The sequence below is a fragment of the Phaenicophaeus curvirostris genome, chromosome 4, assembly GCF_032191515.1.
Source record: "Phaenicophaeus curvirostris isolate KB17595 chromosome 4, BPBGC_Pcur_1.0, whole genome shotgun sequence".
Taxonomy (NCBI): Eukaryota; Metazoa; Chordata; class Aves; order Cuculiformes; family Cuculidae; genus Phaenicophaeus; species Phaenicophaeus curvirostris.
In genome coordinates this window covers 78,844,917-78,870,345 of record NC_091395.1, presented here as the reverse complement: position 1 = coordinate 78,870,345, position 25,429 = coordinate 78,844,917, and the positions used below count along the sequence as shown (strand labels likewise).

At 61.8% G+C, this 25,429-nt stretch overlaps 1 protein-coding gene across 6 annotated transcripts in view; it reads left to right on the top strand.

The window, feature by feature from the left end:
* The window catches only part of LOC138720463 (dedicator of cytokinesis protein 2-like), a 57,261-nt gene that overhangs the window by 943 nt on the left and 30,889 nt on the right, over positions 1 to 25,429 (top strand). For 4 of the 6 annotated variants that reach the window (XR_011337406.1, XR_011337407.1, XM_069856698.1 and 1 more), the window contains exons 2-28: positions 190 to 273; positions 866 to 906; positions 1,969 to 2,024; positions 2,099 to 2,195; positions 2,266 to 2,414; positions 2,908 to 3,043; positions 3,266 to 3,420; positions 3,686 to 3,767; positions 5,325 to 5,460; positions 6,460 to 6,535; positions 6,980 to 7,059; positions 7,749 to 7,874; positions 7,988 to 8,112; positions 8,405 to 8,503; positions 8,988 to 9,060; positions 9,975 to 10,078; positions 11,702 to 11,891; positions 13,377 to 13,474; positions 13,909 to 13,998; positions 14,551 to 14,651; positions 15,110 to 15,244; positions 18,387 to 18,498; positions 18,734 to 18,804; positions 19,368 to 19,474; positions 22,757 to 22,884; positions 23,729 to 23,800; positions 25,281 to 25,370. Coding sequence is in view for 4 of the 6 variants with exons in the window: in XM_069856698.1 (XP_069712799.1) it covers positions 190 to 273; positions 866 to 906; positions 1,969 to 2,024; positions 2,099 to 2,195; positions 2,266 to 2,414; positions 2,908 to 3,043; positions 3,266 to 3,420; positions 3,686 to 3,767; positions 5,325 to 5,460; positions 6,460 to 6,535; positions 6,980 to 7,059; positions 7,749 to 7,874; positions 7,988 to 8,112; positions 8,405 to 8,503; positions 8,988 to 9,060; positions 9,975 to 10,078; positions 11,702 to 11,891; positions 13,377 to 13,474; positions 13,909 to 13,998; positions 14,551 to 14,651; positions 15,110 to 15,244; positions 18,387 to 18,498; positions 18,734 to 18,804; positions 19,368 to 19,474; positions 22,757 to 22,884; positions 23,729 to 23,800; positions 25,281 to 25,370 (2,813 nt within the window). In the remaining 2 variants the exon portion in view is untranslated. Of the gene's footprint in view, positions 1 to 189; positions 274 to 865; positions 907 to 1,968; positions 2,025 to 2,098; positions 2,196 to 2,265; positions 2,415 to 2,907; positions 3,044 to 3,265; positions 3,421 to 3,685; positions 3,768 to 5,324; positions 5,461 to 6,459; positions 6,536 to 6,979; positions 7,060 to 7,748; positions 7,875 to 7,987; positions 8,113 to 8,404; positions 8,504 to 8,987; positions 9,061 to 9,974; positions 10,079 to 11,701; positions 11,892 to 13,376; positions 13,475 to 13,908; positions 13,999 to 14,550; positions 14,652 to 15,109; positions 15,245 to 18,386; positions 18,499 to 18,733; positions 18,805 to 19,367; positions 19,475 to 22,756; positions 22,885 to 23,728; positions 23,801 to 25,280; positions 25,371 to 25,429 lie in introns of those variants that run through there. The other 2 variants (XM_069856697.1, XM_069856699.1) reach the window with 2 other exon arrangements.

Genomic DNA, 25,429 nt, shown 5'->3' with positions numbered 1-25,429 from the left:
GTCCAGGGTCCCCTTCCCACCCCACTCTCTGCCTCGTGCTGTGCCTCCCCGCGTGGGGCTGGGGCTCAGCCCCTGGCTCTTGGCGCTGGGAGATGCTGGCTGAGGCGGCTCTGCCCCCCACGGCGAGGGGTGAAGGACCCCCAGCTCCTGGTTCCTCTCCCACCCTCACCTTGACCCCTGTACCCGCAGCCGTGTGGAACTTTGTGCGCACCAGCGAGCATCACCTCCCGCTGCAGATCGGGGAGACGGTGCACATCCTGCAAGCCTCTGAGGGTAAGGGCTGGGGTCAGGGGGCTGAGGTGGGAGCCCCAACACGGCTCCCGTGCCCCTGATCACAGGTTCCAAACTCCAGTCATGAGTCCCACACCCTGACACAGGTCCCACCCTCCAGCACAGGTCCTGCACCCCAGTCACACGTCCTGAACCCCAGACATGGGTCCCAAACCCCAATTGTGGGTCCTGAGCCCCAAATACAGGTCCTGCGCCCCAACAGGGGTCCCGTGCCCTGGCACAGGTCCTGGACCCCCTGCCCCAGGCATAGATTCCATGCCCCTGATCATGGGTTCCACACCCCAGTCACAGGACACCAGTAAATCCTGAGCCGCAGACACGGGTCCCACGCTCCAGACACGGGTCCTGCACCCCAGCACAAGTCCCACACGCCCAGGCACGGGTCCTGTGCCCCAGTACAGGTCCTGAAACCCAGACACAGGTCCCACACCCCAGAGATGTGTCCCACACCCTGGCACACACCCTGCACCCTGACGGGGGTCCTGGAACCCGATCACGGGTCCCAAGCCCCAGCACGGGTCCTGCCTTGTGCCGGTGGGTGTGGGTGGTGACGGTGCCCCTCGTGTCCCCACAGGCTGGTACCACGGCTACTCACTGCGCAACAGGGCTGCCCGGGTAGGTGTGGGGCTGCTGGGGGGCAAGGCTGCTGCTTGCCCTGTCCCTGCGTCTGTCTGTCCGTATGTCCCTGCTGTCCCAGCTGGCTGTCCCTGTGTCCCCATCGTCCTTAGAGAGGGATCAGGTTTGTGACCACCTGAGGAACCTGAAGTGCCTGGGACCCGATGAGATGCCTCCCAGAGTCCTGAGGGAATTGGCAGACGTGGTGTCCAAGCCACTCTCCATTATATTTGAAAAGTCATGGCAATCAGGAGAAATCCGTGGTGACTGGGAGAAGAGTAACATTGAGGAGGCTACAAGGATGATCCGAGGGCTGGAGCACGTTCCATATGAGGCCAGGCTGAGAGAGTTGGGCTTGGGAAGCCTGGAGAAGAGAAGGCTCAGAGGAGACCTTATAGTGACCTTCCAGTACCTGAAAGGAGCTACAAGAAAGCTGGGGAGGGACTGTTCCTAAAGGCTTGTGGTGATAGGACACGGGAGGACGGGTATAAACTGGAGAAGGGCGGATGTAGAATAGACATTAGGAAGAATTTCTTCACCATGAGACTGGTGAGACGCTGGAATGGGTTGCCCAGGGAAGCTGTGGCTGCCCCATCCCTGGAGATGTTCAAGGAGAGGTTGGATGGGGCCTTGGGTAACCTGATCTAGTGGGATGTCCCTGCCTATAGCAGGGGAGTTGGAACTGGATGATCTTTAAGGTCCCTTCCAGCCCTAACTATTCTATGAGTCTATGTGTCCATATGTCCCCACTGTCCTAGCTGTCCATATATCCCTGCTATCCCAGCTGGCTGTCCCTGTGTCCCCATCATCCTGTCTGTCTGTATGTCCCTGCTGGGTGCCCCTGTGTCCCCATCATCCTGGCTGGCTGTCCCTGTGTCCCTGTTGTCCTGTCCTGTCTGTCCCTATGTCCCTGCTCACCTGGTTGGCTGTCCCTGTGTCCCCATCATCCTTGTCTGTGCGTCCCGACTGGGTGGGAGCTCTGGGCACCCTGTGGCATCGCCGGGCTGGGACCCTCGCTCCGGGGCTCCTGCCTGCAGGAGCTGATGGCTCCAAGCTCTCCAGGGCATCTTCCCGGCTTCGCTGATCCACCTGAAGGGCGCCGTGGTGGAGCGCAGGGGGTAGGTCCGGGGCATGGGGTGGGTGGGCGCCTCTGTGCACACCGCGAGGCTCAGGACCCCCTGCCCTTCCTCAGGGCGCAGGAGAGCGTGGTGCCCGCCGAGATGCCGATGGTGCAGGAGATCACCACCACGCTGCGGGAATGGGCCACCATCTGGAAGCAGCTCTACGTGGTGAGCGCCAGGGCCTGGGGGTGCCAGGGCTCCACGGGGACACGCGGTGACGCTGCGGTGATGCCCGCAGGCTGGGCGGATGGAGCGGTACCGGCAGGTGAAGCAGATGATGTGCCAGCTGATGGAGCGGCGCTCGCAGCTGCTCTCGGGGACACTGCCCAAGGACGAGCTCCTACAGCTCAAGAGGGAGGTGACTGGCAGGATCGACTATGGCAACAAGTGAGCACGGGGACAGGAGAGAAGGGATGGGGAGAGATGGAACGGGGGAGGTGGGACAGGAGAGAAAGGATGGGGGGAGATGGAACAGGGGAGGTGGGACAGGAGAGAAGGGATGGGAGGAGATGGAACAGGGGAGGTGGGACAGGAGAGAAAGAATGGGGGGAGATGGAACAGGGGAGGTGGGACAGGAGAGATGGAACAGGGAGAGATGGGATTGGAGAGCAGGGACAGCGAGTGATGGCACCAGGGAGCGGGGATGGGAGAGCAGGGGATCCCCCTACCCACACACGGAATGCTTGACCTTCTGCTGTGTTGTCCCCATCGTCCTATCTGTGCATATGTCCCTGCTGTCCTGGCTGCTGTCCCCGTATCCCCATCATCCCGGCTGTCCCTGTCCCCGTGCCAGGGCTGGTGGGTCCCAGTGGATGTGCAGACCCACGTCCCCCTGCCCCGATGGGTGCCAGGTCCCCCCTGACCCCCCCCGGCCCCACAGGATCCTCGCGCTGGACCTGGTGGTGCGGGACGAGGACGAGAACATCCTGGACCCCGACAGGACCAGCGTCACCAGCCTCTTCCAGGCGCACAAGAAAGCGGCGCAGACCGTCACCCAGCGCATCCAGGAGGAGACGGTGGGAGCCATAGGGGACCCCTCTGCCCTGAGAGCCTGAGCCTTGCGTGAGGCTGAACAGTGGGGCCACGCTGTGGGGCTGAGCCATGAGGTTAAGCTGGGAGCCAAAATCTGGGGCCAAGCTGTGGGTCTGCGCTGTGCCCCACGGAGCTCTCAGCAGAGCGTGCTGAGCTGCAGCGCTGTGGGTCGGAGCTGTGGGTCAGAGCTGCCCCGTGCCCCGCAGAGCCCGCAGCAGAGCGTGCTGAGCTGCAGCGCCCACCGAGCAGCCTCGCCCTCCCACAGCCTCTACCTCTGCGTCCGCAACTTCGTCTGCAACATCGGCGAGGAGGCGCAGCTGCTGATGGCGCTCTATGACCCTGGCCAGCAGCGCAGCATCAGGTGGGCCACCACGGCAACCATCCCCAGCCCCCGGTTGCCCATCCCCAGCCCCCGGTTGCCCATCCTCAGCCCCCTGGTTGCCCATGGGGGAACTGGCAGGGGTTGGGCACCTCCAGCGGGTGTCGTGGCGGTTGCTAGAGGGCTGCAGCCCCTGCCTGGCCAGACCCCGCTGCGCGTGGCCGCGCTGAGCTGCAGCGCTGCTGCTGTGGCCACCGTGGTGCCAGCCCCTCGCCGTGGGTTCCTTACCCCTTGCCGTCCCCCGCAGCGAGAACTATGTGATCCGCTGGGCCAGCACGGGTGTCCCGCAGGACCTTGAGCTGCTCAACAACCTTAAGGTCATCTTCACGGTGAGTGCAGAGCCCGGGCACAACGAGGCTGCCGCCTGCAATTGGCATCCCACATCCAGCCCCTCACACAAGGACCCTGTGAGCAGTCAAACCCCTGCTCCGCTCTCCTTTCTGCTCATTTCTACTGCACCCACCATCCCAGCCAGCCTCGCAGCTCCTCCAGTGCTGCCTGCGCCTCCGGCATCCCGGATGCATCCAGCCCCATGCACGAGGCCACATGAGCAGCCAAATCCCTGCTCTCCCTGCTGCTTGTTTCTCACGTGCCCCATCCCAACCAGCCCCACAGCTCCTGCAGCGGGTTCTCGAGCCCCCAGCATTTGTGATGCATCCAGCCCCCAGCCCCCTGCACGCATCCAGCCCCCTGCACAAGGCTCCTGCAGATCCCCGCTCCTCCCTGCTGCGCTCTCCTCACTGCTCATTTCTCCCACGTCCCGCACCCCCCATCCCTTCCCTTCTGCAGTGCTGCCTGCGCCTCCGGCATTCCGGATGCATCCAGCCCCCCACACAAGGCCATGCGAGCAGCCAGATCCCTGCTGCTCCCTCCGTGCTGCTCAGTTCTCCTGCATCCCCCATCCCAGAAGCTCCTGTGCCAACCCCGATCCTGGCACCTGCACCCCTCGTGGCCTCCTCTCCCAGCGCGGGGCTGTTGGGGTCCGTGCCCCACTCCCACCCCATCCTGCTCCTGCAGCGGGCTCAGCGGGTCCTTGGCTATGGGCAACGCCTGCTGACCCAGCATCTTTTCCTGCTGCGCCAGCAGAGCCGAGCTGACCCCCAGGACGGCCCAAGCAGAGCCAAGCATATGCAGATGAGCTGGGATAATCAGTGCTAATGAGCAGCATCAGCACTTCCAGCCCCTGCGCTCCCCTGGCTCTCGCCACCTCTGACCCCTGCCCGCTGCAGCCATCGGCCGCGCGGCCCTGCCGTGTGCCGCAGCCCTGCCGTGTGCCCTGCCACCCTGCAGGAAGGTTCTGGCACAGGGGCAGCACCCACGAGACCCAACCTTGCCAGGGTGCCCGCAGCTGGGACACATGGCCACCTCACCAAGCCTCCCCTGTGTCAGACTCACTCCATCCCAAGGTGTCCGACCCTCTCAGCCGTGCTGCAGGTGCCCCGTGGGGCCATTGTCCCCCACCCCAGCCCCAGCACTGTCCCTATCCCTCACGCTTGGGGCTGCCTGGGGTGCAGGGAACGCCGTGTTCCTGGGGTAGGGGGGCTGCGTGCCCTCCAGCCCAGCCCCTCTGTGGGGCACAGTGACAGGGGGGCTCCCCAGCCCCTCAAAGCAGAGCAGGGGTGCCAGGATTGGGGATGCATGGTAGCTTTGCACCTGCTGGTTTATCCCCCCCACATCCTTGAAAAGTTATGGTCACCCGGTGCCAGCAGGGGCACGTCTGGGTACCTCACGGTCACCCGGTGCAATTAGAGGCATCCCTGATGCCCCACCGTCACCCAGTGCAGGCAGAGGCATCCCCGATACCCCAGTCACTGGGCGCTGGCAGAGGTGCATCCCCGTGTGGTGCTGCCCATGCCCAGCTCACGCAACCCCTTTTCCTCCCCCAGGACCTGGGCAGCAACGACCTGAAGCGGGAGCGACTTTTCCTGGTGTGCCAGATCATCCGGGTGGGACGCATGGACCTGCGTGAATCCTACAGCCGCAAGCTCAGCACGGGGCTCCGGCGGCCCTTCGGCATCTCAGGTGAGCGCGGGGTCTGCCTCAGGTGCCGGGAGGAGACCCCACAGCTTTGCCAACTCCCTCAGCAACCCCGTCTTGGCCACCTCTTGGCCTCTTGGAGAGGGTCTGGGTGTCCCCCCATCCTCCTGCGCTGTGAGGAGCATCCCTGGCCCCGCGAAGCTGAGAGCTCCCCATACACCTCGAGCCGTGGTGCGGCCCCCATGGGAATGGGCTTGCTGGGAAAGGATTGATTGCACTTGGCTAATTAGCCTGTGCTAAGACCTCAGCAACGGGACAATTACCAGGTGAATGATGGACTTGTCAGCAGCTCCTTGCACTCGGAGCTGAGTGCACTCCCGGAAAGGGATCGGGGGGATTGTCCTGATGCCCATCGTGCCGTGCCCTGTCCATTCCGCACCAGCCCCTGTCCGTGGGCAGTGGAGAGGTCCTGGGTAGGGCTTATTTTACCCCAAGTCTGCCTTGAAGCTCTGAGGTGCCCTGGATGCTGTTGCCCAGAGAACGCTGGGCACGTGGTACCCCTCTGTGCCAGAGCAGCCAGAGAAGCACAGGACGAGGAGGGGAGAGCCCGAGGGGTCGGTGGCCTTGGGGCACGGGACCCTTTCCTGCACTGGGTGCCGATGGACTCGATGATCTCAAAGATCTTTTCCAACCAAGCAGTTCTGTGATCCTGGTGCTACCGCAGCCCTGCTGGCAGCGTTTCCCATGCGCGAGCTGTGCCGGGATGCCACGTCCCGGCGCCTCCATCCACCGCGGAACCGTGCAGGCGCAGGGTTTCTGCCTGCGGAGAGCCCAGTGCCGCTCGATGCTGGCTGACGTGGGATGGCAGATGGGTTTGGGGGGCACGATGACCTCCTCATGGGGCAGTGCTGGGGGCACAGGGTGGGGCAAATCTGCCCTGGGTGCTGGTCCTGGGAGTAATTGGCACAGAGAGTCCTGGCGCTGGGGGGCTGGAGGTGCCAGAGCCCGTGGCAGCCGCCCCACATCACCACCCCTGTGCTGCAGTGATGGACATCACGGACATCACCAAGGGGAAGTGCGAGAGCGACGAGGACAAGCAGCACTTCATCCCCGTCCACCTGTGAGTCCTGGGGGGCAGCGGGACTCGGAGCAACGGGAGGGAGCAGCAGGTACAGGGTCGGCAGCCGCAAGTGGTGCCAGGACCAAAGAACCGAGGTTTTCCCATGGGATGTGGCTTTGCCACGGGCCTGTAGACCCCGGGAGGTGGTATAACCGGGTCCCCACAGGCAGTGAGATCGGCAAAGTTGCCTCCACGGGCAGCAGACCGGAGCGCTGCCTCCCTGCCCCACGTGCGCTGGGCTCCCAGGCTCTGCAGGTGCTGTCTGGCATCTCCTTCCCGGATGGTGTGGGAGCTAGAGTGGATTCGGGCTGTTGTGGCTGCCGGTGGTTTGGGAGCAGGGTCCAGGCTGTCCTTCCCTTTGCTGGTGGCTGGTGCCCATGGGGAGCACCCGTGTGGGTTCCCTATTGAGGAGCCCCTCCACCTGCCCTACTCTGGTGTCCACAGGGCAACTGCCGACAATGATTTCCTTCACAACATGATCCAGAAGGCGATGGAGGGGAAGGACATCAACCACAAGGGACAAGGTAGAGCCCCCACCTGCCCTGTGCCTGCTCTGTGCTGTGGGGGCCCCCAGCCCGTCTGGTTTCCCTGAGGATGCTGCTGGGCTGGGGTCCCCCCGTGCCATCTGCTGCAGGGCTCGCTCTGGTCCCTGGCCAGCCCTGAGCCCTCTCCCACTGCCTCCCCCTGGCTCTTGCACGCTGCCACCCTTAGAATAATGAAGATGTCTCCTCTTTCATCTTAAAGAGGGGAGATTGAGATGAGATCTTAGCGAGAAATGTTTTCCTGTGAGGGTGGGAGGCCCTGGCCCAGGTTGCCCAGAGCAGTGGTGGCTGCTCCATCCCTGGAGGGGTTCAAGGCCAGCTTGGATGGGACTTGGAGCCCCTGATCCCACGGGAGGTGTCCCTGCCTGTGGGAACTGGATGGGGTTTGAGGTCCCCTTCCACCCAAACCATTCCATGATTCTATGGAAAACCGCAGCAGCCACAGGGGGTGTGAGGTTGGTCCCGGTGCAGCCAGGGCTGCGCTGTGTGTGCTGTCCCGGGAATCAGGATCAGAGCTGCATGGGGTGACCCACCCACCCAAATCCATCTGAGACGGAGCCCAGGGAGGGGCAGCCACTGCCACAGGAGGAGCGTGCAGCGAGAAGCATCACCCAGTGCAGGCACAGCTGGTGCACGCTGTGGGTCCGACATCCCACGCTCCGCCCCGGCAGGGTTCTGGGTGTCCCTGAAGATGCTGTGGGGAGACCTGAGCCAAGTGCGGAAGGACCATCCCCACCTCGTGGACCGCAGCACGGTGGTGGCGCGCAAGCTGGGCTACCCCGAGGTCATCATGCCAGGCAAGCCGGGCAGCGGGATGGATGCGGGTGGTCTCTGTGGTCCCCAGCGTGGGGTTATGGGGTGCCCCGCTGCAGGGGGGACCCCGCCTCGCTGACAGGGCTGTGCCCCCCAGGAGACATCAGGAACGACATCTACCTGACGCTGGTGCAGGGCGAGTTTGACAAGGGGAACAAGAAGACGCAGAAGAACGTGGAGGTGACGGTGTGCGTCTGCGATGAGGCGGGCAGCGTGGTGCAGGTACCGCAGGTGCCGGGCTTGACAGGGGCGGGTGGGGACAGGGAAGCCTCTCGCTGCCCTCTGAGCCTGGCTGGGAAGGGACAGTTGGAAAGATGTCCCCACACCGGCTGGGTTGGTGCATCGGAACGATGTCCCCACATGGTGGGCAGGGGGAGCATCTTAGGGGCTGGATTACTCAAGGGGTGGCCTGGGGTGGCAGAGGATGCAGAATTCTTCTGCCCTTTGGGTTGCTTTGGTCTGTAACAAGTCAAGTGAGGAGCTGAGCACGTCTCCTGCTGCTCCCTCTCTGCAGAACGTGATCTACCACGGCGCGGGGGACAAGCCGGCCAGCGAGTACCGCTCGGTGGTTTATTACCAGCAGCGGCACCAGCGCTGGATGGAGACGGTGAAGGTCGGCACCAGCCTCGGGATGCAGGGCTGGGTTGGGACGGGGGCTGCAATCCCTGCGGCCGCATCCCTCACTGCTCCAGCGCGGCAGCACCGAGCTGCGGGAGGGGGCTCCCCACCAGGGCTGGTGTCTCAGGGGGCCACATCCCCGGCTCCCCGGCACAGAGAGATGGTGCCGGTGCTCAGATCCTGGATGGAGACCTCGGGTGTCCCGCAGCGGGGAGGCGATGCTCGCCCCTGACGATGATCCAAGGGGGTCCAGGGGGGCTCCGCCTGCACCACTCCGGCCTCTACCTGCTGGCTCCTGGACGGGGACACCTGTGCCTCCAGTTCAGCCTCACAAATGGGAAGGAAAGCGCGTGGGGTTGGGTCTAAGCCGCTCAGGGTGCAGCACAGCCTTTGCCCAAGCACAGACAGGTCCTGGCCAGCCAGGTCACTCATCCCACTCCCCGCCTTGTCCTCACACAGGCTCATGGTCTCTCTTGCAGATTGCTGTTCCCATTGAAGACGTCTACAAAACCCACCTGAGGTTCACCTTCCGGCACCGCTCCTCCAGTGACTGTGAGTGTCTTCCCTCCTCAGATTTCCCTCTGCCAGGGCTGCATCCCCAGCTGCGTGGCCAGCACAGGGCAAGGGAAGGGATCCTGCCCCTCTGCTCTGGGAGACCCACCTGGAGCCCTGGGTCCAGCTCTGGAGTCCTCAGCACAGGACATGGAGCTGTTGGAGCGAGTCCAGAGGAGGCCACAGAGATGATGTGAGGGCTGGAGAACCTCCCGTAGGAGGCCAGGCTGGGAGAATTGGGGTTGTCCAGCCTGGAGAAGAGAAGGCTGTGGAGAGACCTTAGAGCAGATTCCAGCAGGGAAAGAGGCTCTAGGGGAGCTGGGAAGGGGCTCTGGATCAGGGAGTGCAGGGACAGGATGAGGGGAACAGTTTTGAGCTACAAGAGGGGAGATTGAGATGAGATCTTGGGGAGAAATGTTCTCCTGGGAGGGTGGGGAGGCCCTGGAACAGGTTGCCCAGAGCAGGGGTGGCTGCCCCATCCCTGGAGGCCACCTTCGTCTTGCACTATGTGGGATGCACCAGGGATGCTGTGAGACGTGGATTCCCTGGGGTGGAAGGAAGCTGTCACCGCTGTTCTCCTCTGTCCCCACGCTGCATGGCAAGGCAGCAAACTGCGTCTTGCAAGCGGCTGCCGAACCCTGCCTGCCCCAAGCCCACCTTGTTTCTGCAGATTTGGCTCTGCAGCCCCCATCTCCTCCGGCTGCGTGTCAGCTCATCGCCGCCGTCTCTCCCACCCCAAAATTCCCAAACAGTTGCAGCTTCTCCCAGGACGCAGAAAACCCATTTCCCTCCCTCCCCATCCCTGGCTGCTCGAGGACGGGAGCCCCTGGCCGAGCGGCCCTTTCCCTGGCTGTGGTGCAGCCCCAGCTCCTCCTGGGCCACCTTCACCTCTCCCTGCGTCTCGTCTCCCCCAGCCAAAGACAAAAGTGAGCGGATTTTCTCCATGGCCTTCGTGAAGCTGATGCAAGCCGACGGGACGACGCTACGTGACGGGGAGCATGACTTGGTGCTGTACAAGGTATGGGGGGGCAGGCAGACCCCCCACACCCTGGGGCAGGGCTGGAGCTCTCCCTGCAGCCGCCTGTGTGGGGCTGGGGTCCCGGTCCCTGCTGGAGCTGGTGGCACGAACCCAAAGTCCCCAAGGGTCTCCAGTCCCTCTCTCCCTCTGTCCTTTCTCCTTGGTGGTGGGGGGGCTGCTGCCACACTCCTCGCATGCAGCGTCTCCAACGCCAGCGCTGCTCCCTTCCAAATGCCAGGTTTTGTTTGGGAAAAGGGAAATTAAACGCATCTGACTCAGGAGGGAACATCCCCGTGAAGGCGTTTGCTGCGCTTTACCTGATTTCACCGGCGTTTGCCTGCCTAAAGCTGCCTGGGTTTAATTCTGAGGTAGCAGAGAGGGAAGGCGAGGAGGGGAAATGCACTGTTCCTTTGGGAAAAGCGCAGTGGCCTCCGACACTGGAGCGTGAACCCCTGAAGGTGCTGCCCCCCTTTCCCCGTGCCCCCCTGTGCCAGGCTGGGGGGCTGCAGGCGAGGGGGAGCTCAGGGCTCTTCCTCCGCGCGTTGGCACCACTTCAGCGTTCCTTGCCCGCAGGAGGTGACCTTCCCACCTCAGTCCCTTGGCTCCTCTGTTTTTCATCTTAAGTTTTACCTCGCCTTCCCTGCTGTTCCTGGCGCTGTGACCGCAGTTATTTGAGGCAACCTAGATCCAGTCCCAAGTTCTGCATCTTTTGGGGGCTTCTGCATCCAAAGCAGTGTGGCCAGCACGTGAGGGAGGGGGTTCTGTCCCTCTGCTCCGCTCTGGGGAGACCCTACCCAGAGCCCTGTGACCTCGCTGTGGTGCCTGCATGGGGCTCTGCTCCGCACGCAGCGATTCCCTGCGCTGGGTCCCACATCCCAGAAGCTCCTGCAAGCTGTAAGGATGCCCTGAGGTGGGAGCCCTGTCACCCGCACGAGGATCTGCTGACCCCTTGTTCTGCCCCACTCTGCACAGCAAAGTCGTGGAATCATGGAGTCACAGAATCACTGAAGTTGGAAAAGCCCCTTGAGCTCATCCAGCCCAACCCACCCGTGGGACCAAACCCTGTCCCCAAGTGCCACGGCCAAGCTGGGTTTGATCCCCTCCAGGGCTCCCGCACCGCCCCACAGCCTCTGCCAGGGCTTCACCGCTCTTTCCATGAAGGAATTGTTCCCAATATCCAGTTTAACCCTCCTTGGCACAACCTGAGGTGTTTCCTCCCATCCCTGGTTCCTGGGGAGCAGAGCCCGACCCCCGCCTGGTTCCAACCTCCTCTCTGGGAGCTGCGCAGAGCCAGGAGGTCTCCCCTCACCTCCTCTTCTCCAGGCTCAACAGCCTCAGGTCCCTCAGCCGCCCCCACAACCCCTGTTCTCCAGACCCTTCCCAGCTCCGATCCCCTCTCCGGATGCGTTCCAGCCCCTCCAGGGCTTTCTTGGAGCAAGGGGCCCAGAACTGAGCCCAGGATTCAAGCTGCAGCTTCACAAGTGCAGGGGGATGATCCTGTCCCTGCTCCTGGTGGCTGCCCTAGGGCTGATCCGAGCCAGGTGCTCTTGGCCAAAGCCAATCCCAGGGCCGTGCCATGTCCCGTGGACTGTGTGCCCGGTCCCAGACGTGTCTGCCTTGCAGGGTGACAGCAAGAAGCTGGAGGATGCCGCCGCATACCTGACCCTGCCCTCCATCAGGAACATGTCCGAGCCCAAGCTCCTCTCCGGCTCCTCATTCCGCGTGAGCGGGACTGCGTCGGGATTAACCGTGTCCACCCGGGACAGCTTCCAGATCTCAACGCTCGTCTGCTCCACAAAGCTGACCCAGAATGGTGAGTCCAGGATCCCCCCTGGGGTGGTGCCTCCACTCCACCGCTGCTTTTCCACCCCGGACCACTCTAGTCCCAGTGTGGTGGGATGCGGTGTGGCACAGGGATGCTGTGCCGGGGGAAAGGCTGGGCTCTTGCCTCAGGCCAAGGACAGAATCATAGAATCACAGAATGATTTGAGTTGAAAGGGACCTTAAATATCATCTAATTCCAACCCTCCCTGCCACGGGCATGGACACCTCCCACTGGATCCAGTTTCTCCAAGCCCCATCCATCCTGGCCTTCAAGACCCCCACGGATGGGGCAGCTGCAGCTTCCCTGGGCAGCAGCCTCCCCACCCTCATCGTGGAGAAATTCCTCCTTATGTCTATTCTAAATCTTCCCATCTCTAATTTAAAGCTATTCTCCCTCATCCTATCACTCCATGGCTTTATAAAAAGTCCCTCCCCAGCTTTCCTGCAGCCCCTTCAAGTACTGGAAGGTCACTATAAGGTCTCCTTGGAGCCTTCTCTTCTCCAGGTGGAACAAACCCAACTCTCTCAGCCCGTCAGGTGGCCAGGGGGCTCCGAGCTCAGGAGGCGAGCAGCAGGGATGCTCAGCCAGGGGAAGAGGGCACGGGAAAGCTGGGATTGCCCCACATCTGCAGCGCTGCGTCTGCAAGGCTGATGGATAGATAGGCTTGTCATGGTTTTGTGGAGGTGCAACGATGCAGCTGGGGCAACCACAGCCCTGGCACAAGGCTCGGGGACTGCAGCCTCGCAGCTCGGGGACTGCAGCCTCGCAGCTCAGAGGTCACAGCCTCGCAGCGCACAGTGACTCATCCCTGCTGGGGTCTGGGGCCGCTGCGGTTTGGTGCCAGCCGCGCTCAGGGCTGTTGCTGTTCCGTTAATTCACTTCCTGCAGCAGAACTGCAGCTTCTGCAGTCACAACCCTTTATTTAGCTGAGTTTTATGCCGTTCTGGTGCTGAAGTCAGGACGCTTTCTGCACCGATTATGGGGAGCTGGAGGTCAGCGGGGTCCCAGCTGCTCCACACGTGTCCGGACGGCGGCAGTCAGCCCTGCAGAGCTGCTGGGGAAAGGGAAGGGGCACAGGGTTCCTTGCAGGGTCCCATCCCCAGAATGGCTGTAGGACACTGGTCAGCGAGGCTGGCATCCCACGGAGCCCCTATCCCAGCTCCCTTCTCTGAGCAGTTTGTGGGGAATCCGCAGCTCCAGGGCCAAATCCTGCTGGTTCGGGTCTTGGCTTCGCTCCTGTGGGGCTGGAAAGAGGATGGCAGCGCCTTCCACACGGCGGGACGATGAAGCCGCGGGGGCTCAGGCAGGATGGGTGCCCACCCTGTGCCCTCCCCAGAGCAGAGCCAGCAGTGAGCAGCACGTGGTCCTCTGCGATGGGGCAGCGAGGAGGGGACGGAGGAGCCTGGGGTGGTGGGAATGCTCGGGTCTGGGGGCAAGTGCAGCCGTGCTGAGTCTCCCCTTCCTCCCACCCAGTCAACCTGCTGGGGCTGCTGAAGTGGCGCTCCAAGCCCAGCCTCCTCTCCGGGAACCTCCAGAAGCTGATGCATGTGGACGGAGGGGAGGTCATCAAGGTATAGCTGGGATTCTCCCTCCCACCTCCTCCCTCCCCTGCTCATCTCTCCAGGTAGCTGCTCCCGAGCGGGGCAGAGGGATGCGAAAGCTCCTGGGAGATGCTGTCAGCCCCAGCAGTGTCCTGGCAGCTTGGCTGGATGTGCTGCGAGTCAGGGGAGCTGCCCTGGGCTAGAGCTGAGCTGGGTGCACTGGAGGCATCCTGTGCAGCCTCAGTGCCCCTTCCCCAGGGAGAAATGCTGCTTCTGCCTGAAACGATCACCCCATCAGCCCCAGGAGCTCACGGGGAGCCCAGGAGCCCAGCTGAGCCCATAGGGCTGGATCCCCACACTGGGAGGGGCTGAGGATGGGCAGGTCACTCCTGCGCTCAGAGATGGGTCTGGGATGATGCTGGGAGTTAACATCCAGGTTCTCACGGTTCTCTTGTCTCCTTCAGTTCCTCCAGGACACATTGGATGCCTTGTTCTCCATCATGATGGAGAATTCGGACACGAATGTGTATGACACGCTTGTCTTTGACGCCCTGGTAAGTGGGATTCGCTTCCCCACGCGCACCAAGCGTGACTGTGACCCCGCTGACTGGTGTGGGTGCCTGGGACAGGGCAAGGTGGGACTGGGATGGGTTTGGGATGGGGCTTGCTGGTCTGACTGGACAAGCTGTGCTCAGCTCTGTGCCTACCTCCGGCTCCACCATGGAGCTGTGGGTTGGTAGAGCCCAGTCAACCCAGCACTGGGCAGACACTGTCCCTCCAGGGGACAATTCCAGCAAGATTCCAAGGTGTTTCTCCTACACCGAGACAAGAGGGATCTCAGTGATTGGACCAAGGGGCGCTGGGGTTGGGTCGGTTCTGGTGGGACACCTGAGGCTGGTGATGGTCGGAGGTCCGTGGAACTGGCCATGAGGAGCCCCTGGCCTCGGGGCTCGTTTGGGGCTGCCACGTCCCAGGGATATTCTCACCAATCCTGGGGCTGGGCTGGGATGTGGGGGCCTGGCAGCCTCCGAACCCTCCCAAGGGGTCAGAGTCCCTCTGGCCATGGCTGCCCACACCGAGCCGTGCCCCCTGCCCACTCCCCACAGGTTTTCATCGTGGGGCTGGTGGCCGATAGGAAGTTCCAGCACTTCAACGCCGTCCTGGAAGCCTACATCCAGCAGCACTTCAGTGCCACGCTTGCCTACAAGTGCGTACATGGTGGCCACGGCACCGGGAGGGACAGGCTGGGGGGGACACGGAGCCCAGGGAGCACCCAGCGGGCAGCACGGCACGGTGGCTGCCCTGAAGGCTGCTTCAAGCGTCCGAGCCCTGGACCCATGCATCCTACCTGAGAGGAGGTTGTGGAGAGGAGGGAGCTGGGCTCTTCTCCCAGGTGACAGGGGACAGGACGAGAGGGAATGGCCTCAAGCTCTGCCAGGGGAGGCTGAACATTAGGAAAAAATATTTCCCAGAAAGGGTGATTGGTCCCTGTCCGAGGCTGCCCAGGGAGGGGATTGAGTCCCCTTCCCTGGAGGGGTTTAAGGGCCAGGTGGACGAGGTGCTGAGGGACATGGGTTAGTGATTGATGGGGATGGTTGGACTCGGTGATCCGGTGGGTCTCTTCCAACTGGGTGATTCTTTGATTCTACGATCCCTGTCACGCAGGAAGCTGCTGTCGGTGCTGACGCAGTACGTGGAGCAGGCTGGCCACGGGGAGCCCTGCGAGCCACTCACGCGCACCTTCAAGGTCTTGGAGTACATCTTCAAGTTTATTGTCCGCTCCCGGCACCTCTTTGCTCAGTAAGTTCTGGCGATCGCTTCCACCGCTCCGGGTGCCGCGCTCTGCCGGGCAGCTCCACCAGCACCACTGGAGCCGCAGCCCCTGGGATGGGAGGAGATGAGGGGTCCCACGGGATCTCGGTGCCCTGGGAGCAGTGTCGGTGCTGACCACCGGCCCCAGGGATGCTGGATCTGTTGGAACGAGGCCAGAGGAGGCCATGGAGATGATGCAAGGATTGGAGCACCTCCCGTACGAGGCCAGGCTGGGAGAGTTGGGGTTGTTCAGCCTGGAGAAGAGAAGGCTCCAGGGAGGCCTTAGAGCAGCTTCCAGTAGGGAAAGGGACTCCAGGAAAGCTGGGGAGGGGCTTGTGATCAGGGAGTGAGGACGAGGAGGAATGGTTTGAGCTGCAAGAGGGGAGATTGAGATGAGATCAGAGGGAGAAATTTCTTCACAATGAGGGTGGGGAGGCCCTGGCCCAGGTTTCCCAGAGCAGGGGTGGCTGCCCCATCCCTGGAGGGGTTCAAGGCCAGGTTGGATGGGGCTGGGAGCCCCTGATCCAGCAGGAGATGTCTCTGCACATGGCAGGGGTGGAACCGGATGGGCTTTGAGGTTCCTTCCCACCCAACCCATTCCATGATCCTAATAAGCAGCAGAAGGGGATGGGAGCCTCCTTGTTGCTCCTGAGGACAAGGTCAAACTGCCCCTCAAGGTGCCTCCAAAGTCCACCTGGGACCTGGTTTCGTTGGTTCCCCATGGGAATGGAGGTTCCCATCCTAATCCGTGTGTTGGGGCTCACAAACCCCACCGTGGGCCATGTGGCTGAGCCCCGCCGTGCTGGCACCGAAAACCAAAACCGCAACGGATCCGAGTTACCAGAAACGGCAGGTTCTGTTCCTCTTTCATTTGAGTGCAGGGCGTCAAAAGCTGAAGTGTCCCGGGAAGCAGTGGGAGGTGAGGGCCCCCTGCACGCGGCGTCGGGTTTTCAAGGGAGGGAGGGAGCAAAGGGTCTGCCCCCTCCATCCCAATCCCTGAGCGCCACTCATTGGCATCTTCTGCCCCTCTTCGCGCTGAGGAGCTGTGGGGGGTTCTTGGCAACTGGTTTAGCCCCAGTTCAGCCCAATTTGGCAGCTAAAGCTGAGCAGTAAAGCTCCCAGTTCCCTTCCTCCCACCCCCAGTGAAAGGGGAAATGAGAGGAAACTAGAGCAGCATCCCCAGGGACCCTCAGGCTTTGTCCTCTTTGCCTTCGCTGTATCCCCGTGCCGTCTGCCAAGTGATCATGGAATCACAGAATTACTTTGTTGGAAAAGACCTTTGAGATCATCAAGTCTAACCATGATCCCCATGTTGCTCGCGCTGAGGAGCTCGGTTTGGGTTCCCGGCTTCCCCAGGGACCTCAGGCTTCACCCGCTTTACCTCCTCCATCCCCCCGTGCCATCTGCCGGGTGATCCCCGTGCTGCTCACGCTGCCGGCGCGCCAGCCGCTGCGTCCCTGTCCGTCCTTCCTCCTCGCTCTGCCCCGCGGGGCGATGGCTCCGGGTGCTCCGGCGTTAGTCCAAGGGTCTGTGATGCCTCCTCACGTAGGAAAATACAGCACAACCCCCCAGCTTCTCCTAGGAAAATTAATTACAGGGAGCGTTTGCAAACAGCCCCATGAGTGGGTTTGCACCGGAGCGCAGGCAGCCCTGAAGACGTTTAGTGCTTTTATTCCTCTTTCCTTTATCTGAGCGATTCGAACAGCGCAGGAACACGGGGTCCTCAGAGCTTCTGAACACGTTAAATGGTGCAGCAATTTGTACGCAGCCCTTGAAGCAATTAGAGTGTGATTATAATGAGTCACTGCAGGCTGCTGTGTCTGCTGGATTGTGTGCACAGCGGCTGGAGCCACCCAGGCACCTGGAGAATCCCAGGGAGCTGCAAGGATGCTGGAAGCGGGGACTCCGTCGCCCAAGCCCTCCAGCTGATCTGGGGCTGCGGCATGGGGAAAGGCTCATTCCCCTCCTGCCTCGGGCTGGGAAGGGGCCAGATCCTGATGCCGGTGTAGGAGCTCTGTGCGCAAAACACGTTTTCGTGCTGGCACGTGCCCCCGGCCCTCGCTTGGCACGGAGATGCCGTGCCACGTTTCCAGCCACGCTCCCTTTTCTCTCACCACACACGGTGCCGGGACGCACGAGCCTCCCAAAGCTCCCCAGACGCTTCGTGATGCTGGGGACCCTCCCTGGCCGTGGGGACCCCAGTTCCCCTCAGAGCCTCCTGTCACCTTGAGGACAGGCTGGGGCTTGGCGTCAGCAGGGTGATGTGGTCTCCCGCTCGCCGTTTCCTCCCTGCCGGCTCCTCCAGCTGCTTCTGCTTTCTGGCTGCCACCAAGGCTGGCGAGGTCTTCCTGGAAGTGCCTGGGTTTGGCTCAGAGCTGCTGCACGCGGGGTCCACTCTCCAGCCGGTGTGGGGGCAGTGGGGTGCTTGCTCCCACCCGCATCCCCCCACGGCCTCTTGCTTCCCAGCTCGCAGCTGTTCCTGCATCCAGACCCCTCTGGCAGCGCCCGTGGACCCTGCTGCCCGGCTTGTCCCCTCTGCTGTCCCCAAGGAGGCACCAGTCCCTTACCCCACCACTCGCTGGGGACCCGGGGACCCCTTCTTGCAGGGACTTTGCCACGGTCCCTGGTGTCCCCAAGGCTGGTGCCACCCCTGCAGAATTGCTTGGGGAGTGGGGACGCTGCAGGGCATCCCTTCCCAGGAGCCGCATGGACCTTTCCCACATAAATCCCATGCAGCACAATATTTTATCCCAGTCCACACTAATTGGCTTTGTGAGCCCGAGGCCGGATAATTTTCCCTGATGGATTCCCGTGCCGCTCCTCCAGCCAGGCTGGAGCCCAGAGCTGCAGGCACCACGCCGGGAACACTGTCCAGTGTCCCAGCAGGAATGGAATACAAGGACCAGGCTTTGGGGAGACCTTCTAGAAGCTTCCAGTATGGAAAGGGTCTCCAGGGAAGCTGGGAGGTGCTCTTGATCAGGGAGTGCAGTGTCTGTGCTGGGGTCCCTGCTGGCACCAGCCACGGAAAACGGTGTCTGAGGGGTGGAATTCATTGGGATGGCAGGGGACACCCTAGATCCCTGGTGAGGACGTGCAGTGCCGTGCTGCGTGGTGACTCGGGCTCTTGCAGGCTCTATGAGGGGAAGGAGACGGCCGAGTTCCAGTGCTCACTGCAGAGCTTCTTCCTCTCCCTGAACCAGCTGATGAAGTCCCCGCTGGAGGGGCCCACTCTGCTCGCCCAGGTACGGCACGGACGGGGCTGGGGGCTCCGCTCTGGTTCCTGGAGGGATGGACGGGGCTGGGGGCTCCGCTCTGGTTCCTGGTGGGATGGACGGGGCTGGGGGCTCCGCTCTGGTTCCTGGAGGGATGGACGGGGCTGGGGGAGGCTCGGCTTGGGTTCCTCATGAGTCTGTGCCTGCCATCCATCTGTCTGTCTGCTCAGTGGCTGGTGCAGTCAGCTCTCTCATCTCCTTGCAGGGAGCAGCCCTGAAGTACCTGCCTTCCATCCTCGAGGATGTGTTTGGGATCTTTGACTCCTCTGTGCTGGGGTAGGGTCCCCATCGGCCCCCATCACCCCCATCCTCCCCTGTCCTGCTCTGTGTGTGCTCAGTGCCTGCAGCTGCCTGTCCTGCTCCATCCCGCAGCATTTCCCTGTCCTGCAGCCACTGGTGGGGACTCTTGTGTAGGGAGTGCAGAGATAGGACAAGGGGTGTGGTTTTGAGCTTCAAGAAGGGAGATTGAGATGAGATCTTAGGCAGAAATGTTTTGCTGTGAGGGTGGGGAGGCCCTGGCCCAGGTTGCCCAGAGCAGGGGTGGCTGCCCCATCCCTGGAGGGGTTCAAGGCCGGGTTGGATGGGGCTTGGAGCCCCTGATCCAGTAGGAGGGGGTTGGAACTGGGTGTCCTTTGTGGTTTCTTCCCACTCAACCCTTTCTATTTCCATGATTCTGTGATCAAGCGACTCCCCCTGCCCAGCAGCCCCATCCTGACCGAAACACGGGGCCATCGGTACCCGACCGCGCTGCTGCGCTTGCCAGAAAGGGGCTGCAGGCACTCTAGGACTTCTGCAAGCCCCGTGCTGACCCCTCTTTCAACCCTCTCGCCCGGACACAGGGCATTGCTCCGGGACTTTATTGGGAACCTCCCTCCCCAGCGCCTGCTGAAGCAGAAGCTGCAGTCCCTGACGGACATTGTCAACAGCAAAGCCTTCCAGTCCTACGGTGAGGAAGGGGTCATGGCCACGCTGCCCACGCTGGGAGGGACGTGGCGTGGGGTGGGGAAGCATCCCGGCTGCAGGGACCCTTCCTCTGCCCCTGAGGCAGCACCTGTGCCCGGGGGGCTCTGCGGAAGGAGGCGATTCCCAGGAGCTTGTGTTGGGACCATGAGCCGCGTGGCGCCTTAGAATGGGTTGAGTTGGAAAGGAGTGAGTTGGAAGCTCAATATGAGCTGGCAACGAGCGCTTGCAGACCAGAAACTAACCGTGTCCTGGGCTGCATCCAGAGCAGCGTGGCCAGCAGGTGATGGAGGGGATTCTGCCCCTCTGCTCTTCTTGTGTGAGACCTCACCTGGAGTCCTGTTCTAGAATCCCCAACAGAAGGAGATGGAACTGCTGGAACAGGTCCAGAGGAGACCACAAGGTTGATCTGGGGGCTGGAGAACCTCCTGTGTGAGGCCAGGGTGGGAGTGCTGGGGCTGTTCAGCCTGGAGAGGAGACCTTAGAGCAGCTTCCAGTATGGAAAGGGGCTCCAGGAAAGCTGGGGAGGGACTTTTTCCATGGCATGGAGTGACAGGACGAGAAGGAATGGCTTTAAATTGGAGAGGGGCTGATTTAGACTGGACAAAAGGAGAAATTTCTTCACAATGAGGGTGGTGAGGCCCCAAACCAGGTTGCCCAGGGCAGTTGTGGCTGCCCCATCCCTGGAGGGGTTCAAGGCCAGGTTGGATGGAGCTTGGAGCCCCTGATCCACTGGGAGGTGTCCCTGCCCGTGGCAGGGGATTGGAATTAGATGGTCTTTAGGGTCCCTTCCAACTCAAACCATTCCATGGTTCTATGATTTTATGACCTTTAAGATCACCTTGCCAGGGTGCAGCTGGTGGCATTAACCTCGCCTGTGGCTGGACCGAATATCTCCTGCCACAGCCGTGAACCTCACCTGCTGCTGCACGGCTGCCAGGCTGCAGAGGGAAACACGGTTTAGCTGAAGCAGCGCGCAGTCGCTGTGAGAATCAGTATTCTGGAAGGGGGTGTCAGGGCTTGCTGCCAGCCCAGGAGGACGCACAGAGTTGGATTCCCCAGGTCTGCCCTGGCGACGATGCTGTTTGGTATTCTTAGGAGCAATTGAGGTGATGGAGAAAAGAGTAGACTTGGTAAATCCCACCCTGCGAGGCAGGAGCGGCTGGAGGACAGGCTGGGAATATAAAATAACCTCAACAACCTAGAGGAAAGGCTTTGAAAGCTACAGACCGTGTTGGAGTTGAAACCAATCCTGGAGGAATCACTGAGCAAGCAGAGGCTGGAGCCCAGGGTGTCAGAGCTGCAGGAGGGGCTGGGGCCGGGGGAGCAGATGCAGCCCTTGGGGTACCACATCTCTTGGGCACACGAGCATCCTGCACCCTGCCCCAGCTGGGCTCGCTTCCATTACTGACCCAGCCCCAAAAGTGCAGGGTTTGTGGCACGAGACACCTGTGGAGCTTAGAAGGCAGGGAGAAGAAGAAATATCTGAGGGGCTCAAGCAGGAAAGAGCACAGGGGAGATGTGGTGAGCTCCCAAATATCCACATGAAATCTTCAAAGAGAAGGGGAGGGGGCTGCTCTGGGGAGCTGGGCTGGGATCCTGGGCTTGAGCTGCAGCAGGGAGGGTCAGGGGAGCCACAGGCAGCAGGAACCCTTTTGCGTCCCTGCCGGAGGGGACTTGGAGAACCAACAAAGCAGACCTCCCTAACCTGGCCGTCGGGTGCAGGTGCGGATGCAGCTGCCTGCTGCAGCTCTGCTCTGAGCTACTGCAATGCTGCGAGCACTGCTGCATCCCTCCCTGCATCCCTCCTCGCATCCCACCCTGGGTCCTTTCCTGCATCCCTCCCTGCATCCCTCCTCGCATCCCACCCTGGGTCCTTTCCTGCATCCCTCCCTGCATCCCTCCTCGCATCCCACCCTGGGTCCTTTCCTGCATCCCTCCTCACATCCTACCAGGAAAAGCAACTGAGAAATGTTTCTCCCCCTTTTCCTCCCCCTTGTCCCCTTCCCCAGTGCCACCACGGTGATAAGCAGCATCGTGGAGCTGCCAGTGCGGTGTCACCGATACCAGCCCTGGGAGGGGAACAGGGACGGCACCGGCGTTTGGTGCTGGAGGCTCCGGTTTATTGAGGTTGTGTCTGGTTTATAAAGTCTCCGTCTGCTTAGGTGAATCCCAATCCCCTCTGACAGAGCAGAGAAGCAGTACTGCGTCCGCTGGCAGGAGCTGTAGTGAGAGGGGTTTGGCTGAGGCTTTTCTGGTTGAGTCCAACAGGGAGGATAATCCACCACGCCACAGGGTGCAATGAATTCTCGCTGTTGGAGCTTTCCCAGAGGGATTCGGTGTTTCCCAGACTCCTGCTCCACCCAAGGAAATCGTAGAACCATAGAATCCATAGGCTGGAAAAGATCTTTGAGATCTTTGAAAGCTGCCTGGAGGAGAAGGACCTGGGGGGTTGGTTGAACAGGAGCCAGCAGGGGCCCAGGGGGCCAAGAAGGCCAAGGGCATCTTGGCTTGGATCAGACCCGGCGTGGCCAGCAGGGCCAGGGAGGTTCTTCTCCCTCTGGACTCGGCCCTGGTGAGACCGCTCCTCGAATCCTGGGGTCAGTTCTGGGCCCCTCCCCACAAGAAGGATGTTGAGGCTCTGGAGCGAGTCCAGAGAAGAGCAACGAAGGTGGGGAGGGGGCTGGAGAAGAAGAGGAGCGGCTGAGAGAGCTGGGGGGGTTTATCCTGGAGAAGAGGAGGCTGAGGGGAGACCTCATTGCTCTCTGCAACTCCCTGAGAGGAGGTTGTGGAGAGGAGGGAGCTGGGCTCTTCTCCCAAGGGACAGGGGACAGGACGAGAGGGAATGGCCTCAAGCTCCACCAGGGGAGGGTCAGGATGGACAGCAGGAAAAAATTTTTCCTGGCAAGGGTGATTGGTCCCTGTCCGAGGCTGCCCAGGGAGGGGGTTGAGTCCCCTTCCCTGGAGGGGTTTAAGGGCCGGGTGGACGAGGTGCTGAGGGACATGGGTTAGTGATTGATGGGGATGGTTGGACTCCATGATCCAGTGGGTCCTTTCCAACCTGGTGAGTCTATGATTCTATGGTCATCAAGTCCAACCATACCTGTTCACTGCTAAAGCACCCCGGAGCCCTTCAGGAGGAGGAGGAGGCTGATGGCTCCGTGCCTGTGGGTCACTCAGATCCCATCGCCCTGTGGGTCCCTCTCCCTCCTCCTCTCCCGCTGGGGCGGTGCCGACACCTGCCATCCCGTGTGTCCCCGTCCCGCAGAGTGCCGGGAGCTGCTGCTGCAGACGGTGGTGCCCACGCTGCAGGAGCTGATCCAGAGGGGCGAGGAGGAGGACGCCTGCATCGAGGTGCTCAGCAACATCCTGGAAGTGCTGTACACGGCCCAGAAGGTAAATCCCCTCTCCTCCACCACCTCCCTTTCCCTCTCCAGTAGGAGCAACCTCGCTAGACCTGGCTGGGTGGAGTTAAGCACAGGTTAGTGGGGGACTGGTGGTGATCACCCAAGGTCAAAGGGGGCTATTGGTGCCCCCCCTTCCAGTGGGAACTTGTCCATGACAGGGGTAAAACCCTTTGGATTCCCACCTCAGCTGGTCCCAGGACTCCAGGTGGGTCTCACAGAGCAGAGAGGCCCCTCTGCTCCACTCTGGGAGACTCACCTGGAGTCCTGGGTCCAGCTCTGGAGTCCTGAGCACAGGGAGGACACGGAGCTGTTGGAGCGAGTCCAGGGGAGGCCAAGGAGATGATGTGAGGGCTGGAGAACCTCCTGGACGAGGCCAGGCTGGGAGAGCTGGGGTTGTTCATCTTGGAGAAGAGAAGGTTGTGGGGAGACCTTGGAGGGTCTGGAAAGGGGCTCCAGGAAAGCTGTGTAGGGACTCTTGTGTAGGGAGCGCAGGGATAGGATGAGGGGAATAGTTTTGAGCTGCAAGAGGGGAGATTGAGATGAGATCTTAGGGAGAAATGTTCTCCTGTGAGGGTGGGGAGGCCCTGGCCCAGGTTGCCCAGAGCAGGGGTGGCTGCCCCATCCCTGGAGGGGTCAAGGCCAGGCTGGATGGGGCTTGGAGCCCCTGATCCAGCGGGAGGTGTCCCTGCCTGTGGCAGGGGTGGAACTGGATGGGCTTTGAGGTCCCTTGAAGCCCAAACTATTCCATGATTACGTAGTTCCATGGCCTCTGATGGGATGGGGCCGTCCTCGCTGGACCCCAGCCCCATTTCCCCGCTTTCTGTTTGTTGCAGAGAGCAGAGGAGCTGCAGGCGCAGGGCGGCGTGGGCCGGGGACGGCACCGGGACCGTGGGGACGCGGAGCTGGTGAGTGCCTCTCGGGGGGGCTTCGGCACTCAGCGGATGATGGGAAAGGGTTTTCTGCATTGCATTCTGGTGACAAACCCTGCGTGGTCCCCTGGAGCCAGCGCACGGAGCAGCTGCTGGCGGGGATGCTGCAGCGATGGGGTCACGCCTGGGGGTGCGGGGATGGGGTCCGCGTGGCTCCAGGCTTGCTGTGAGCCCCCAGCCCATCGCGTCCTGCCCTGGGGTGGGGGAGTTTGTGTCCAGACCTTCACCCTGGACTCTTGTGGCCATGGTGCTTTGCTGTGCACCGGTGAGTGGGCTTGGATCCTTCCAGCTCCTCGCACAGGTGAGAAGCAAGTGAGGTCCAGCCCTATCCGATGTCTTTATCAATGACCTGGATGAAGGCATCGAGGGCACCCTGAGCAAGTTTGCAGACAATATTAAGCTGGGTGGAAGCTGGATCTGCTGGAGGGTCGGGAGGCTCCAAAGGGATCTGAACAGGCTGGATCCATGGGCTGAGACCAACGGGATGAGGGTTAACGAGGCCAAATGCCGGGTCCTGCCCTTGGGGCACAACAACCCTGAGCAGCTCCAGACTAGGAGAAGGCTGGCTGGAAAGTGCCTGGAGGAGAAGGACCTGGGGGTGTTGGTTGAACAGGAGCCAGCAGGGGCCCAGGGGGCCAAGAAGGCCAAGGGCATCTTGGCTTGGATCAGACCCGGCGTGGCCAGCAGGGCCAGGGAGGTTCTTCTCCCTCTGGACTCGGCCCTGGTGAGACCGCTCCTCGAATCCTGGGGTCAGTTCTGGGCCCCTCCCCACAAGAAGGATGTTGAGGCTCTGGAGTGAGTCCAGAGAAGAGCAACAAAGCTGGGGAGGGGGCTGGAGAAGAAGAGGAGCAGCTGAGAGAGCTGGGGGGGTTTATCCTGGAGAAGAGGAGGCTGAGGGGAGACCTCATTGCTCTCTGCAACTCCCTGAGAGGAGGTTGTGGAGAGGAGGGAGCTGGGCTCTTCTCCCAAGGGACAGGGGACAGGATGAGAGGGAATGGCCTCAAGCTCCACCAGGGGAGGGTCAGGCTGGACAGCAGGAAAAAATTTTTCATGGAAAGGGTCATTGGGCACTGGCAGAGGCTGCCTGGGGAGGGGGTTGATTCCCCTTCCCTGGAGGGGTTTAAGGGACGGGTGGATGAGGCGCTGAGGGATGTGGTTTAGCGTTTGACAGGAATGGTTGGACTCGATGATCCGGTGGGTCTTTTCCAACCTGGTGATCTAACCAGGGCCTCCCCACCCTCACAGCAAAATGTTTCTCCCCAAGATCTCATCTCAGCCTGGGAAGCCCAGGACACTGGCGCTGGGTGCCTGCGGGGGTTCAGCGCCGCACACCAGCTCTGTGCTGTGGGGTCAATGCCCATCAGCTGCGGTGATGCTGCTGCCCCCGTGCCCTTCCTCCCGGCACCACAGCAGCGCTGGGCGCTCAGCTGCGGCTGTGACACCTCTGGCCTTGCAGGTGAAGAAGCACGTCCAGCTGATTCTGGAGCGGCTGCTGCGAACTGTCAATCAGAGGGTGATCGTCCTGGACCGGGAGAGCAGCGTGCGGGTGAGTGACGCCGCCACCACCGCGCTGTCTTGGGGTTCGGGGCTGCGCCGGACAATGTA